At 47.0% G+C, this 13,035-nt stretch overlaps 6 protein-coding genes across 6 annotated transcripts; 3 read left to right on the forward strand and 3 right to left on the reverse strand.

Moving 5' to 3' along the window:
- Positions 1 to 214: 214 nt before the first annotated feature.
- Positions 215 to 978, forward strand: FOMMEDRAFT_149928 (uncharacterized protein; the record flags this gene model as incomplete). The annotated part of the gene is made up of 2 exons (XM_007261293.1): positions 215 to 281; positions 404 to 978. The coding sequence occupies 2 exons, from the start codon at positions 215 to 217 to the stop codon at positions 976 to 978; spliced, it is 642 nt and encodes a 213-aa protein (XP_007261355.1).
- A 415-nt stretch (positions 979 to 1,393) lies between these two features.
- Positions 1,394 to 2,538, forward strand: FOMMEDRAFT_164379 (uncharacterized protein). Its single transcript, XM_007261294.1, has 4 exons — positions 1,394 to 1,681; positions 1,743 to 2,154; positions 2,218 to 2,266; positions 2,329 to 2,538. Exons 1-4 carry the CDS (start codon positions 1,455 to 1,457, stop codon positions 2,340 to 2,342), a joined length of 702 nt encoding a protein of 233 aa, XP_007261356.1. The 5' UTR covers positions 1,394 to 1,454; the 3' UTR covers positions 2,343 to 2,538.
- On the reverse strand, positions 2,526 to 4,982 carry FOMMEDRAFT_100608 (uncharacterized protein). The gene is made up of 3 exons (XM_007261295.1): positions 4,351 to 4,982; positions 3,576 to 4,286; positions 2,526 to 3,525 (listed from the first exon to the last, which is right to left on the reverse strand). The coding sequence occupies exons 1-3, from the start codon at positions 4,734 to 4,736 to the stop codon at positions 2,601 to 2,603; spliced, it is 2,022 nt and encodes a 673-aa protein (XP_007261357.1). The 5' UTR covers positions 4,737 to 4,982; the 3' UTR covers positions 2,526 to 2,600.
- Positions 4,983 to 5,201: 219 nt separating this feature from the next.
- Positions 5,202 to 7,758, reverse strand: FOMMEDRAFT_164381 (carboxypeptidase S; the record flags this gene model as incomplete). The annotated part of the gene is made up of 14 exons (XM_007261296.1): positions 5,202 to 5,362; positions 5,419 to 5,523; positions 5,584 to 5,873; positions 5,944 to 6,272; positions 6,323 to 6,447; positions 6,495 to 6,570; positions 6,623 to 6,716; positions 6,771 to 6,828; positions 6,882 to 6,950; positions 7,001 to 7,078; positions 7,119 to 7,156; positions 7,208 to 7,306; positions 7,364 to 7,508; positions 7,569 to 7,758. 14 exons carry the CDS (start codon positions 7,756 to 7,758, stop codon positions 5,283 to 5,285), a joined length of 1,776 nt encoding a protein of 591 aa, XP_007261358.1. The 3' UTR covers positions 5,202 to 5,282.
- A 317-nt stretch (positions 7,759 to 8,075) lies between these two features.
- On the reverse strand, positions 8,076 to 10,700 carry FOMMEDRAFT_16084 (carboxypeptidase S). Its single transcript, XM_007261297.1, has 13 exons — positions 10,326 to 10,700; positions 10,172 to 10,270; positions 10,090 to 10,115; positions 9,957 to 10,034; positions 9,838 to 9,906; positions 9,728 to 9,785; positions 9,584 to 9,677; positions 9,441 to 9,516; positions 9,267 to 9,391; positions 8,886 to 9,214; positions 8,553 to 8,830; positions 8,385 to 8,492; positions 8,076 to 8,322 (listed from the first exon to the last, which is right to left on the reverse strand). Exons 1-13 carry the CDS (start codon positions 10,679 to 10,681, stop codon positions 8,243 to 8,245), a joined length of 1,776 nt encoding a protein of 591 aa, XP_007261359.1. The 5' UTR covers positions 10,682 to 10,700; the 3' UTR covers positions 8,076 to 8,242.
- Positions 10,701 to 10,947: 247 nt separating this feature from the next.
- On the forward strand, positions 10,948 to 12,809 carry FOMMEDRAFT_24789 (cofactor-independent phosphoglycerate mutase; the record flags this gene model as incomplete). The annotated part of the gene is made up of 6 exons (XM_007261298.1): positions 10,948 to 10,979; positions 11,041 to 11,214; positions 11,279 to 11,432; positions 11,489 to 11,876; positions 11,935 to 12,044; positions 12,099 to 12,809. 6 exons carry the CDS (start codon positions 10,948 to 10,950, stop codon positions 12,807 to 12,809), a joined length of 1,569 nt encoding a protein of 522 aa, XP_007261360.1.
- Between the last annotated feature and the right edge of the window lie 226 nt (positions 12,810 to 13,035).

Here is a 13,035-nt window from a genome sequence, read left to right on the forward strand (position 1 = left end):
CATGTCGACATTGACGGTGGGCGTCCCGAGAAGTTCTAGCAAAAATCAATTCACGAATCTCGTCCTCAGTAATTCTTGAGCGGTGAACCTCTCTACTTTTCATTCAGTTGTTGAATCAGGGGATCATCAGAACAGTATTTTACAATGATATATGACAGGCATTCATCAAAATGGAAAAACGTCTCAAAGATTTTGAGCCTTTGTAGGTCCAGAGATGTCTTGCGGGGAAAGAGGTCGCCAAGCAGCTGTTGCTATCTCTTCGCTCTCCGTTAAAGATCCGGGTTTATTTTAGTTCTGATTGACACCTTGCTTGTTGCCAGACGATCGAGTAGGGTGGATGGATGTTCCTGGGGCCTGATTTTCTGACATATATTGAATATTCACTTCAAAAGGCTGATTGCAGGGCGGGGCAGATTGGGTGTAGCAGCTTCGGAGTCTGTCGGTGAGGTAGTAATCTTCATTATCGTCAGCAAGCGCTACGATGATGACTTTAGGAGGTTGTATTTCGGCAACATGACTGCGGGGTTTTTCGAAGTTGCCTACATTACTGTGGTGAGACTTCGGATGGCACAGTTCACCGAGTTGACCTGCGGATGGCGCGTTTTGTTGGTCATGCATGTATGCTCGCGGACGGGGAGGTCGGCAAAGGTGGCTGTTGTTGGATGCATCGCCATCAGAATAATTTCAAATCCAGATGATCGGCCTAATACAGCGCCAAAATGGATTCGGGTCCGCGCCTCAAGGTCTTTTTTTCTTCTAGCAAGCTTCGACCCTTCGTGCAAAGGACCAATGGCTGCTGCCTCAGCTCGCGCCCATGGCCTCTTTTTTCAAACAATCAGCTTCTTTGGGAGGAATATGTCTATTGCGGAATATAGCTTGAAGATTTTATCTGTCAGCTATGACAGAGAACTCGTTGGAAGAGAAAGAATGAAGAGTAACATCATCCCACCATTGGATCTCCTTAAGCATCTCCCGTAGACCGGACGAAGTTGTTTCAAATCAACATGCGTAATCCCTCTGCGCCCAACGGCAAGACTCCCCCGATCAAAACGAAGACCTGTGCTGCTTTGTATACACAAAAATGTAGTTGTGGCTACGCAGGGGCTGGGGTCAATCGCGAAAGTTCAGACTTTTCAGGCTAATGCGAAACAGGACCGCGCTCAATTTAATTTTATTCCTCAACTAATTTGTTCTGAACAAACGGCCCTTTTGCGACACGGACCTGATTTCAGATTTGCCCTGTCCCTCTGCTGCCGTGAGCCTCACCTAATCTGGATAGCCCCATTCGTCTACGCTTTGGTATAAAGAGATGAAGCGAGACGCAGAGAGTTGATACTTTCATCGGGATAACTACTCTTCTACTTTTTGTTTTTGCAAGCCCCTTTCGTCGACTCCGCTAGAAGCGTTTCGTTCCACCAAAAGTCTCTTCGATCTTTACTGCGATTGACTTGACCATGGTCGTCTTTACTATCACTACCTTTACTTCGCTGCTCGCTGGTGCATCTGCGGTGCTCGCGGGCCCTCTTACTCCCAACAAGCGAGGAAACTGTGATGTTTCGTCCGCTTCGCCTGACCTTCCGTCTGGCCAGACGAACGTTACTGTCCCCTCTGGACAAACGGCACAGAAGATCGCGCTAGGCGTTGGCGTGCAGAACTATACGTGCAATGCTGGAGTTTATGTGTTCGTTCTATCCTTCTCGTTGTTGTGTACTCCTGCTTATGATGAGATGCGCATATTACAGCTCCGCAGGCGCCGTAGCCAATCTATACGACGTTTCCTGTCTGCACGACTCATCCCAATTCTCTCAACTCCCCACCATCGCATACGATATTTGGAACGGTGAACCTTCGAACGACCCTAATACTTTCTGCATTCAACAAATCGAGTCGCGCTTCCATGCACAAATCGACGTGTACGCGCAACACTACTTCCAGCCTAACCCTTCCGGCTCGGGCATTAGCCCAGTCTTCGACGCACGCGCGACATCGCAGAAGGGTGATCCCAATGCGTACGTACTCGTGAGCAAGTCCGGGGATTTGGCTGCACCGACGGGCAAGCAGGACGTCGATTGGTTGGAGCTTACGGCTGTACAGGGTGATTTGGCGAAGACCGTGTTGAGGATAGATACGAAGTATGGGCAACCGCCTGCTTCGGTACGTTTTTTTTTTAATCTTGGGATTCTTGGTCCATTGTACTGATTCATATCGGATGATAAGTGCGACGCTGGTTCCCCACCATTGAGTGTTAAATATGCTGCGTCGTATTGTACGTATTTTCTTACTTATATGAATTTGTTCATGGATCGGTACTGATACTACCTGACGCAGGGTTCTACGCCTAATCGTGCATCATCAATGCATTGAGTGATCGCCCTTCCTTAATTGTTTGTCTTGATTGTTTGTCTGGGTTTGCAGTATGGACTTTGATAATCTTCTCGGACTGTGTCCCGTATTCGTTTGCATGTTGTATACATACCCCAACTTCGTAATTCTCTTTCTTTCTCGGGTATATGTATGCTAGTTAATTAATCCAATGGCATTAAACTCTCCTTGAGCTATATTCTGTCATTCCATGACATTGACAGCCGTTGAGACTTTCATCAAAGTTCCCATTTCAAGCTCTCGTATACCTTTGAGTATCCGTCCCTGAAGAGTTTACGATGCCCTGTGATAATCTCCATCGAGTTCTCTGCGATCCGTCTCCATGCATCTGCGGTGCGTCGTTTACCCAATTGCCAACAAACGCTTGACTGTTGCACGAGTGCCCTTACGATAAAAGGATGATAGAATCCATGCTGGACGACCCTGACGTCCCCGCCTCCACTCTTCTCATTCCCTGCATCAGGAGCAGAGTCGTACTCAAACGAGAAGCCTAGCGAAGTGAGGTACCGAGCGTTCACCTTGAGCGCATCCTCTGTTGAATTAGGACCGAGATAGAGATAGCACGCAAAGAGATAGGCTAGTGGTTCGAGAAGAGGGAAGCGAGGCTGTTCGTATGTTGGATGAGTGAAGGTAGCTTCCAGTTGGTCACATATTTCCAAGACCTCCTTTACCACCTGGCGTACGACAGTCTCGTCTGGAGCATTTGATTGGTCCCGGCCTGCATCTGTGCGTAACGTCTCTGCAGGTGCACGTTCGCTTATTTCTTTCACCTTTTGTAAGAGGTCTACGCGTTGTTGACGTATTGCTGTCCCTTCTTTCTCCTCGATCTCGCAGAACTTGCAGGTACACGAGGTACCTGGTGTACGTCCAAGCACAGCACGTCGCTCCTCGAGCGGTAAGGTTGGATGTACATAAGCTATTGATATTGTTTCTCCGCCTGTGATATCACGGCATGCACGAAGGACGAGAACGTCACCTATAAAGCTGCGGCATGCGTTTGGAAGACAGGAATGAGCGAGGTGCGCTGTTGTGCCGAGAGGCCAGAGACCGAGGCCCTGTGCCGGGGGTTTACTGACTGGAACAACTGGATGGAGAACTGGGAATGGTTCAGCATACGTTTCGCGGATTGTGTCCAGAATATGACTAGATATTATGAGTTAGTAACTGCACCAGATCTGTACAGGGCAGCGTACATATCGACAATACTCTCCCCATCCACCTCTTGGGCCTGAGTATCATAGCTGATAGTATCATAAATCTTCAACCCTTTTGCTAGGGAATAGACGCTCTCCCTTAAGGTGGGATCATGCGAGACTCGGTCCACAACCTTTTGCGTCAGCTTCAAGCCTTCTCCTCTACCCAGGGTTCCCTTCACAGTATCATAGATCAGCATACTTTTCTCATCCTTCATTTCCGGGGGATAGAGAACAGCAACGGCCTTATGACATAAGAGCAGCTCTCCGGCTTTGATATCATTCTTTGCGGTGAGGAAGCCCTTGTCACATAGACCAATAGGACCCATGTAATCAGCAGCTTCAGCTCGGGGAGTGGGGTTTCTTGCTTCACTGATCAACAATACCCAGTCGTACTTGCCAAACTGTTGTTCAGCTAGCCTAATTTCCGTTTTCGCAAGAAGGACCTTCGCATCCTTGTTTTGCGGGAACGCAGATGTGAGTTGCTCTAAGAAGGTTTGTGCTTTGTCGTATCGGCTCAATGCGTACAACGCACGAGCGCCGCGAAAGAGGGCTTTCTCGTTTGGCTGGTCTCCAGGCGCATTGATGATTTCTTCAGCGTCTGCGACAGCTTTCGCATATGAGCCTAATAATAGGTGGGACTGCGAACGATTGAGTAGAATTGAAGTTTTGAGCGCCTGGGATGGATCTCGGCGAAGTGCAGCGGTGTATCTTTACTCAAAACCTCTGTTAGAATGCTTGCCGTGAATAAAATATACTGAGAATGGAAACATACTTGCATATAGCTTCTCTGTACAGACCCTTCTTGAAGCATTCGTTCCCCTCATCTTTCAGTTTCTCGCTTGGCGAGCAGGGAAGATCATCCGGGAACGTCGTTCGCCAGTTTTCCGGATAGTGCGGATCTCCTTCTGAGAGGTAGACCAAGTCTGAAGGGTGATCGACTCTAACCCCACTCGTATCTTCCATAGCGGCTTCACAATACGGTTCCTTAATAGCCAGAGGAACTCCGAACGGAAGTACATTGCGCGCATCGGTGTACTCGACATTGTACACACGTAAGTTATGCACAGCGCCGTGTTCGTCCTCGATAACTGCACATAACGCACCCTCAACAACACACGGCTGAGCGATCGCACGAACGACCAATACGCGTCCGCGCATCACTTCGCACCATCGTAATTCCCCAAGCGCGATCTTTTTGAGTTCCGCTAATGGCGTTCGCGACGCAGGCGAGCGATTGAACAAGTATGATATCAATGGTGCCTCGCCGTCGGCTGAACTACTCTGTACACCCTCAGTTGCTAGAAACGCTTCGTGTTTGCCTAGGACAGCACTCCGTGATTTGGGTGGGATGACAGTGCGTCCACGGATAGTAGCGAGATGGTCGAGGATCCGTTTGCCATATTCAACGACTGGCGCGAATTCTGGACGGTTGGCAAGGTCATCTGTTTGCTGCATTTATCACAAAATATTTTAAACAACCCGAGAACGAAGAATGAAGAGATTGTGTTTGCCGGCGTAATGGAATAACGTGAGTACCATTTGCAGTACAGGTCATGGTGCGTGTGAGAAATGCGTCAGCGCTTGGTGGGCGTCTAATATTTTTAGCTTGAAATTACTCCAAGTAGTACTCTACAAATAAATACATATAATAATTTACTGAGTAAACACACGCCTAACACTGAAATATACCGCCATTAGATCCCTCTAAAGCTCGTATTCATCAGCGTTCAAAATGAGTGTCATAAAGAACCGAATCATCTCGAGAAAATTGTCGATAGCAAATGCTTGAAAGAAATCAGATTCGGATCGTCTGTGTAGAGAGGTTCAGAAAACAGCTTACATTCATTGACAGTGTGTATTCCACCAGGGACCTTGTTCTCAAGCCTCATGTCCTGGTGATTATACCGGAAGATATGCCTCGTAAGATTCCAATAAGAGCAGGTGTCTGTAAAAGCAAATAGCATTAGGCTCTTTTCTGGAGGTGCTTGGAGTTTAGAAGACAAACCTGTATTCCCAGAAATTATTCCTGGTGCAATCTTTATTTCATCTCTATTCGAGTACGACCGATGTGAAGCATACGTTGAGCGTATCGTTCCGGATAGTAATCTATAAGGAGCCGCATCCGTAGGCGTTACTGGTGCTGGTTCGAGCGCATAATCCCACATAGTCGAGAGTGCAACTGAACCGCTAGAACCATTGAAGAAGGTCTCGCCGAATGCGTTAAGCGTCAAGTCAAACTTCTTGACAAGTTCGATAATGACGTTCGTATCGCGATGCTTGACAGCATGCGATGAGCTAAGGTAGATTGCGAATGCGATAAAAGTAAGCGTTTCGTCGAACACGAGGAAGTATAGAAGAAGGGTACCTTTGTGTTGCAATACGGTGATTAATAACCGCCCATGCTTGTTCAGGGAGCGCATTAACTTTGACACCACCCTGGACAAGGTCAATCGCCTGCGTTGTGGATATTGAACTACAGAGTTCTGGATAATCTTCCACGAGTTTTTCAAGAGCACGAAGCGCCCTATCCGACTTGGTCGACTTTATAATGGCGTTACGTAGTTTGCTGTCCATTGAAGGTGCATGCGCCGCCATACATTGCATCATACCGTAGACAGGGCTGCTACGATCAATATGCACTTTCATTGGGTTTGCTTCATACGTGACGAGGAGAGCAGCAAGCATACCGATTCCCTGCAAGAGAATTTTAAGCAATGTCTCCCGGCTCAATTGAAACAGCTTACCGTGTGTGTAGGTGGAGCACTGGAAAGACCACCGGGAGTTGAAACCTCAATCCATGTATCCATGTATCCTTTCTCTGCAATAGCGGGGATAGCGAATAGGGCACCGTGCTGCTCAGAGAAACCGTCTGCAAACCGTTAGATTATGTTACAAAGCTAAAGATCGAACACGTACCTCCTTCATCAACGAGCATAGCAAATGAGTCATGGCCAAATGTTGCTTCTAGGTGTTTGTTAAGTTCATGGGCTCCCTATCACCATCTTTAGGCCCACAATACACAAACCATTGAAGGACAAACTGACAAACAGTCCAGAAGCTTCTTCATCAAAGCCAAATGTAAGAACGATCTTACGGCTTGGACGGAAGTTGATACTGAGAAGAGTTTCGATCGTCATCCTGCGCGATTCTAATAAGGAAGCTGTTTAAGCGAAGGTCAACAGAACTACATACATAATACCAATAAGACCATTCTTATCGTCTACACTTCCCCGGCCCCAAATTCTTTCACCTTAGAATAGTTCTTAGTGAAAAGAGAGGAGATTAGGGGAAGAAGTGCAATACTATCATACAATCCAGAGAATGGAGGATGAACCCATTCACCAACGGTTGTTGGATCAACAGGAACAACATCTAGTCTGCGTTCAGCACGAACGAGATTCATAAAGTAAACCATAACAGACCTTGGTGAGCGGCGAGAAGGAGCGGTTTGAGTGAAGGATCTGATCCGTCCCATTCGTAGATAAGACCGTATGTATTCACTGCGGAGACCACTCAGACATGCAAAGTATACCAGATGACATACGTCCTTGCCTTTAGTCCGTTTGAGATTAGAGTGACTATCTGAACTCAGCAAATGACGTATGCTTCAAATGACCAACGCAACTTACATGAGAGGGAATGTCCTCTCCAGATACTCGTGAAAAGGCGCAAACTTCTCCCAACGAGGATCATCATCTACCGGACCCATATCATCAAAAGCTTCCGTTCTTATTGATAGACCTTTATGAATCTCCATTTAAGCATGCGGTGCAGAAACAACTCACGGAATTCGGACAGCACCACCAAGCCAATCAGCAGCTTTACTCTTAAACTCCTCTGTACCGAGACGCTCGCTGAAAGTATCCCATATTGCTCTGTTCTTTTCAGGAAGAAGCTCGTCGGGTTGTGGACAGAGGTCTTGTGGCGGATCTAGAAGTAGTCCAGATCGAATGCACTCAAGGACCGAAGGAACTCTTAGTATATTCCAACCGATTCCAAACGAATCTTGAGATATGTCTTCGTAAAGTTGAATGGCATGGAGTCCAACGAAGATGCCAGCAAGGCCCACGCATAAGAAAGCGATTCGTTCCCAGGTCTTGCGTGTGGATGGTACGTTCTCCGGGATTCGTGAATGTGGCTGGCCTCCCGAGCCGTGCTGACCTCCCTCTGCACTGCTCATTGCATATATCTCTTGAATGTAAATGTCAAAAGGACACTCGAAGGCAGACTTGGTGTGGCGAACATCTTCTCTTCTTCACCGCTTGAGTAAAGCTGGTTAACCGGAAGTATCCAATCTGACCAGTGATACCCAAATTAGGACTGCCGATCCAGATGAGATAAAGGCAGATGATCTACAGACATTTCCCTTTCTTCGAGTGTAGTTAACAGGATAGGAACTGTCGTATACAATGCAATGGTGGTATGTCGGGTTCACTTCTTGTTGTGTAAATAGGAAGAGGAAGAGGAAAGGATACATAGAACTATCAAAGTGGTTTGTGGTAAACTCCAATACTAATTGTAATTTGACAAAAACATGACTTGTACTATGTTGTACAATACAAGAAATACTCAAGCGGAGAAAGCATTGCATTCGACAAAGATTATTCACTAGTTTTACATCCGCAATATCCAAGAAAGTCTTCATCCTAAATCGCGCCTGCATCTCAGAGCTCATACTCATCTGCATTCAAAATTAGCGTCGAGAAGAAGCGGATCATTTCCAGGAAATCATCAACGACAATCACTGGCCAAGGTTCGTAAGTCGAAGGAGTACGTTAACAACTAAACAACTAGAAAGTCATATACCTTCATTGACCGTATGTACACCACCACCAACTCGTCCACCAGCAAACATGTTGTGGTTGTGATTGTAACGGAAGATGTGTTTGGTAAGATTCCAGTAGTAGCGTGTGTCTGCAACAAAAAGCGATCCATCAAACTTTGAATTTGACATCATTTCAAAAACCTAGTTACCAGTATTTCCTGTCATTATCCCTGGTGCAATCTTGATATCTTCGTCATGATTCACAGCGTATGCCGATCGAATTGTTCCCGACAAGAGCTTGTACGGAGCCGCATCTATTGGAGTCACTGGAGCTGGCTCAAGCGCTGTTCCCCATGCATCCGACAGCGTGAGCGATCCACTCCCGCCAGAAAGCAGGGTTTGACCGAAGGCGTTGTATGTGAGATTAAACTTCTCTGCTAGCTCGACGATAACTTTCGTGTCGCGCTCCTTGACGGCTTCAACAGAACTTATTCGGAATTAGGATGAACGGTATATAGGTACTACGGGGAGTGCATACGCACCCCTGAGTTGCAATACGGTGATTAATCACAGCCCAGGCCTGTTCAGGTAGTGCATTCGTCTTGACACCTCCCTGGATAAGGTCAATCGCCTGAGTCGTACCAACGAAACTCCTCAAAGCAAGGTCATCCTCGATAATACCCTCGAGCTTGTGCAGGGTTTTATCGGAGTTCGTCGATTTAAGGATTATCTTGCGGAGTGATTTATCCATTGACGGTGCGTGCTCAGCCAAGCATTGCATCATACCGTAGATAGGCGTCGTGCGATCGATAGTTGGCTTCATTGGATTTGACTCGTATGCAACGAGGAGAGAGGATAAGATACCGATGCTCTGCAGACGCAAATTGATGGACACATGTTAGTTTTATAGAAGAATCACTTACAGTGTGAGACGGAGGAATGCTCGAATGTCCTCCAGGAGTGGAGACCTCTACGCGTGTATCAATGTACCCTTTCTCACCGATAGCAGGAACTGCGAAGATACCGCCGAACTGTTCACTGTATCCTCCTAGCGATCAATGAGTAACAAGAATAGGAAGATATGCTGCGGTACAAACCGCCTTCGTCGACGAGCATAGCGAACGCATCTTCGCCATAGGTGGATTCCAAGTATTTACCGATCTCATGAGCGCCCTAGAGGAGAATAAACGAGGTTCGAGTTAGCCTCGGTGTGTAGAATGCTGAAGGTGGATATGCGTACATGAAGACCAGACGTTTCTTCGTCAAAGCCAGACGCAAGAACGACCTTGCGGGTTGGTTGGAAATCGGCTTTCACGAGGGTCTCAATCGTTGACCTACGCAAATTCATGTAAGATGTCATCAATGGTAAGTACAGGATGCGTACATAATACCGATGAGTCCGCTCTTGTCGTCGTTACTACCGCGACCCCAAATCCTCTCACCTAAACAGAGTTAAAAGAAGCCCAGTAGTTGGCAGGAATGAAATTGTTATACCATCATAGAACCCAGAGAATGGTGGATGCTCCCATTCATCAACAGTTCTTGGATCGACGGGTACAACGTCTGAACTGTAATTAACAATACCTATTCACTGATAAAATGTATTACGATACCTTGATGGGCGGCTAAGAGCAAAGGCTTGAGCGATGGATCCGAGCCTTCCCATTCATATACCAGGCCATATGTATTGACTAGGTACTCCGTTTAGTAACTAAAGTAATAATTCTTGTAAAGGTGGTCTTGTACCTTTTGTTAGGCTCAGCTTCGAATGACTTATTTGAACCAAATTCAATGAAAATTTGAGCGAGTGCAGGACACGGAAACTGACATGAGAGGGAAAGACTCCTCCAGGTACTCGTGGAATGGCGCAAATGCTTCCCAGCGAGGATCGACGCCTACGGGATCCATCTTGTCAAAAGACGGGGTCCTAAAAGGCATCACCGTTAATATTAGGTGTGTGTAATATCAGAGACAGCACTTACGGAATTTTAACAGAACCGCTGAGCCAGTTGATAGCCTTCGTTTTGAACTCATCTGTACTGAGTTGAGAATTGAAGGCATCCCATACTGCCTTGTTCCTAACGGGGGAGAGCTCATCAGCCTGAGGACAGAGGTCTTGTGCCTGTTTGGAAATATCCAAAATCCCTGTTTGGTCAAGAGCATCCCAAATGCCATTGACATTACCTCCACAGACATGCCCGTGGAGGCGCAATAGACCTTTAAACCCGACTAAAAGCCCAACCAGACCGGTACACAATAGAACGGCTCGACCTAAGTTCTTTCGTCTACGATTTGCATCCGAATCGTAAGCGGATGACGCAGCGGAAGGCAGGGACATCTCCGAATGCCGTTTGTCCATCTTTAGACTATCAACGGTTGGATGATGATAGTCAAAGAAAGAGGAAAGAAGCGGGGCTTCTCGTGAGATTTGATTATGTGCATTCTGTCTGTCTCCACACTTGTTCTTCGGAACCGCCGTCTTTTGCCGTGATGTGATGATCGACGCACCTAATGCGGAAGAGCAGTGCGAGATTTATTCGCGGTGGTGAAGTTACGGGTTTCCGCGATCTATCCCCAACCTACTCTCTTGCCTCCACTCCAGCTATGGCCCAGGTCAAGGAAAAAGTCTGTTTGATGTACGTCGATGGTAGATTCATTAAAAGTCTGTAGCTAAGATGTTCCAATTACTCTGTGTAGTGTTCACGATGGTTGGGGAATCGCGCCAGAGAAACATATGAAGGGCGATGCCATTGACGCTGGCACAACGACAAACATGGATACTATCTCAAAAGATCACAGTCATCGCCAACTTTGTGCGCATGGAATTGCTGTCGGGCTTAATGAAGGTCTTATGGGTAACTCGGAAGTCGGGTGAGTATATGCGCGTTCTGCACTTGCATGCATTTGCTAATTCGCCACATTATTTATACGTCAGACATTTGAACATCGGTGCAGGGCGCATCGTGTGGCAAGATATCGTACGCATCGACCAATCGATAAAGAAGCGTCAGTTCCACAAGACGGACCAGATCCTCGACGCTTGCAAACGTGCCAAGGAGGGTAACGGCCGCTTGCATCTACTCGGACTTGTAAGCTCGCATAAATACCGTGGCGGCTTCACGTTTTCACTGACTTATTGCCATAGATATCCGATGGGGGTGTACACTCACATATTAGACATTTGTTCGCTTTGTTAGAGACTGCGAAAGAGCAGGGCGTACCAAAAACCTTTGTGCACTTCTTTGGTGACGGACGCGACACTGCACCAGAATCTAGTGCCGGTTATGCGAAGCAGCTCAAGGAGTTTCTCGAGAAAGAGCAATATGGTGAATTTTCAACGATAATCGGGCGCTACTATGCTATGGACCGGGACAAGCGATGGGAACGCATCAAGATTGCTGTTGATGGCTTGGTCAGAGGTGAAGGCGAGAAAGCCGAAGATCCAGTCCAGGCAATCGAGGACCGATACAAGAAGGGTGAAACCGACGAATTCTTGAAGCCTATTATTATCAGTGATGAAGGGAGAATCAAAGGTACACTAAAAGGATTCCCGGTTTCATATTCTTCAATGCTGAGTTCATTGCTTTCTAGACGGCGACACCCTTTTCTTCTTCAACTATCGGTCTGATCGTATGCGCGAGATTGTCACTGTGTTTGGTCTTGATGAGAAGCCTTTGGAAGTCGATGTACCAAAAGATCTCGTTAGTCTTTAATTGCTTCTCTCGCTCTACATTTCGCTTAAAGTAATTAAAAAGGGTATCACGACGATGTCGCGTTACAACGTCGATTTCCCGTTCCCAGTCGCCTTCCCTCCACAGGCAATGACAGACGTATTGGCAGAAACACTTTCGAAACAAGGCGCCAAGCAGGCACACGTTGCAGAAACAGAGAAATACGCTCACGTTACGTTCTTCTTCAACGGTGGTGTAGAGAAGCAGTTCGAGAACGAGGAGCGACACATGATTCCATCTCCGAAAGTTCCGACTTACGACAAGCAGCCCGAGATGAGCGTTCAGGGCGTCGCGGACAAGGTTGCTGAGCTTGTGAAGAAAAAGGAACATGAATTCATCATGTGCAACTTTGCTCCGCCAGACATGGTTGGTCATACTGGTGTGTATGAAGCAGCTGTGGAAGCGATCACTGCAACGGATGCGGCAGTTGGTACGGTGTACAAGGCCTGTCAGGAAGCGGGATATATTCTGCTCATCACAGCAGACCACGGAAACGCGGAACAGATGATCAACCCTGAGACTGGCGAGCCGCATACCGCGCATACTACGAATAAGGTCCCGTTCATTATGACTGGCGAACCGGAGAAATACGGATTCGTTGAGGACAAGGAGGGTGAAGATGAAGAGGCTGGAGCACTTTGTGATGTCGCCCCGACTATCCTGGATTTGATGGGTTTGGAGAAACCACAGGGTAAACGTCCTTTCGTTGTTATTGCGATTCAGATTCTGACTTAGTTGTTTGAAATTGTAGATATGACTGGCCGATCTCTCCTGGTCCGCAAGCCATTGAACTAATTGTTTTGGGTGTAGAGCATTGTGGATGTAGAGGAATAATTGCTGTAGAACAGATGTAGCAGTATTCAATGTATCGGCAGTGGAAGTAGATAAGTAGAAGCAAGTCGGACCCTACTTAATCAATAGTTTTCAAGTTTCTTCAGTCCTTTGATTTTGTGTAAATCGC

Source organism: Fomitiporia mediterranea, assembly GCF_000271605.1.
Source record: "Fomitiporia mediterranea MF3/22 unplaced genomic scaffold FOMMEscaffold_1, whole genome shotgun sequence".
Classification (NCBI taxonomy): Eukaryota; Fungi; Basidiomycota; class Agaricomycetes; order Hymenochaetales; family Hymenochaetaceae; genus Fomitiporia; species Fomitiporia mediterranea.

Coding starts and splice junctions, on each gene's coding strand:
- FOMMEDRAFT_16084 (XM_007261297.1), bottom strand. CDS start 10,681: ATGTCCCTGCCTTCCGCTGCGTCATCCGCTTACGATTCGGATGCAAAT. Junction 9,678..9,727: donor AGCGGACTCATCGGTATTAT/GTACGCATCCTG, acceptor GAATTTGCGTAG/GTCAACGATTGAGACCCTCG. Junction 8,831..8,885: donor CACCGTATTGCAACTCAGGG/GTGCGTATGCAC, acceptor ATTCCGAATAAG/TTCTGTTGAAGCCGTCAAGG.
- FOMMEDRAFT_164379 (XM_007261294.1), top strand. CDS start 1,455: ATGGTCGTCTTTACTATCACTACCTTTACTTCGCTGCTCGCTGGTGCA. Junction 1,682..1,742: donor TGCAATGCTGGAGTTTATGT/GTTCGTTCTATC, acceptor CGCATATTACAG/CTCCGCAGGCGCCGTAGCCA. Junction 2,155..2,217: donor ATGGGCAACCGCCTGCTTCG/GTACGTTTTTTT, acceptor TCGGATGATAAG/TGCGACGCTGGTTCCCCACC.
- FOMMEDRAFT_100608 (XM_007261295.1), bottom strand. CDS start 4,736: ATGCGCGGACGCGTATTGGTCGTTCGTGCGATCGCTCAGCCGTGTGTT. Junction 4,287..4,350: donor TACAGAGAAGCTATATGCAA/GTATGTTTCCAT, acceptor TTTTGAGTAAAG/ATACACCGCTGCACTTCGCC. Junction 3,526..3,575: donor GGGGAGAGTATTGTCGATAT/GTACGCTGCCCT, acceptor CATAATATCTAG/TCATATTCTGGACACAATCC.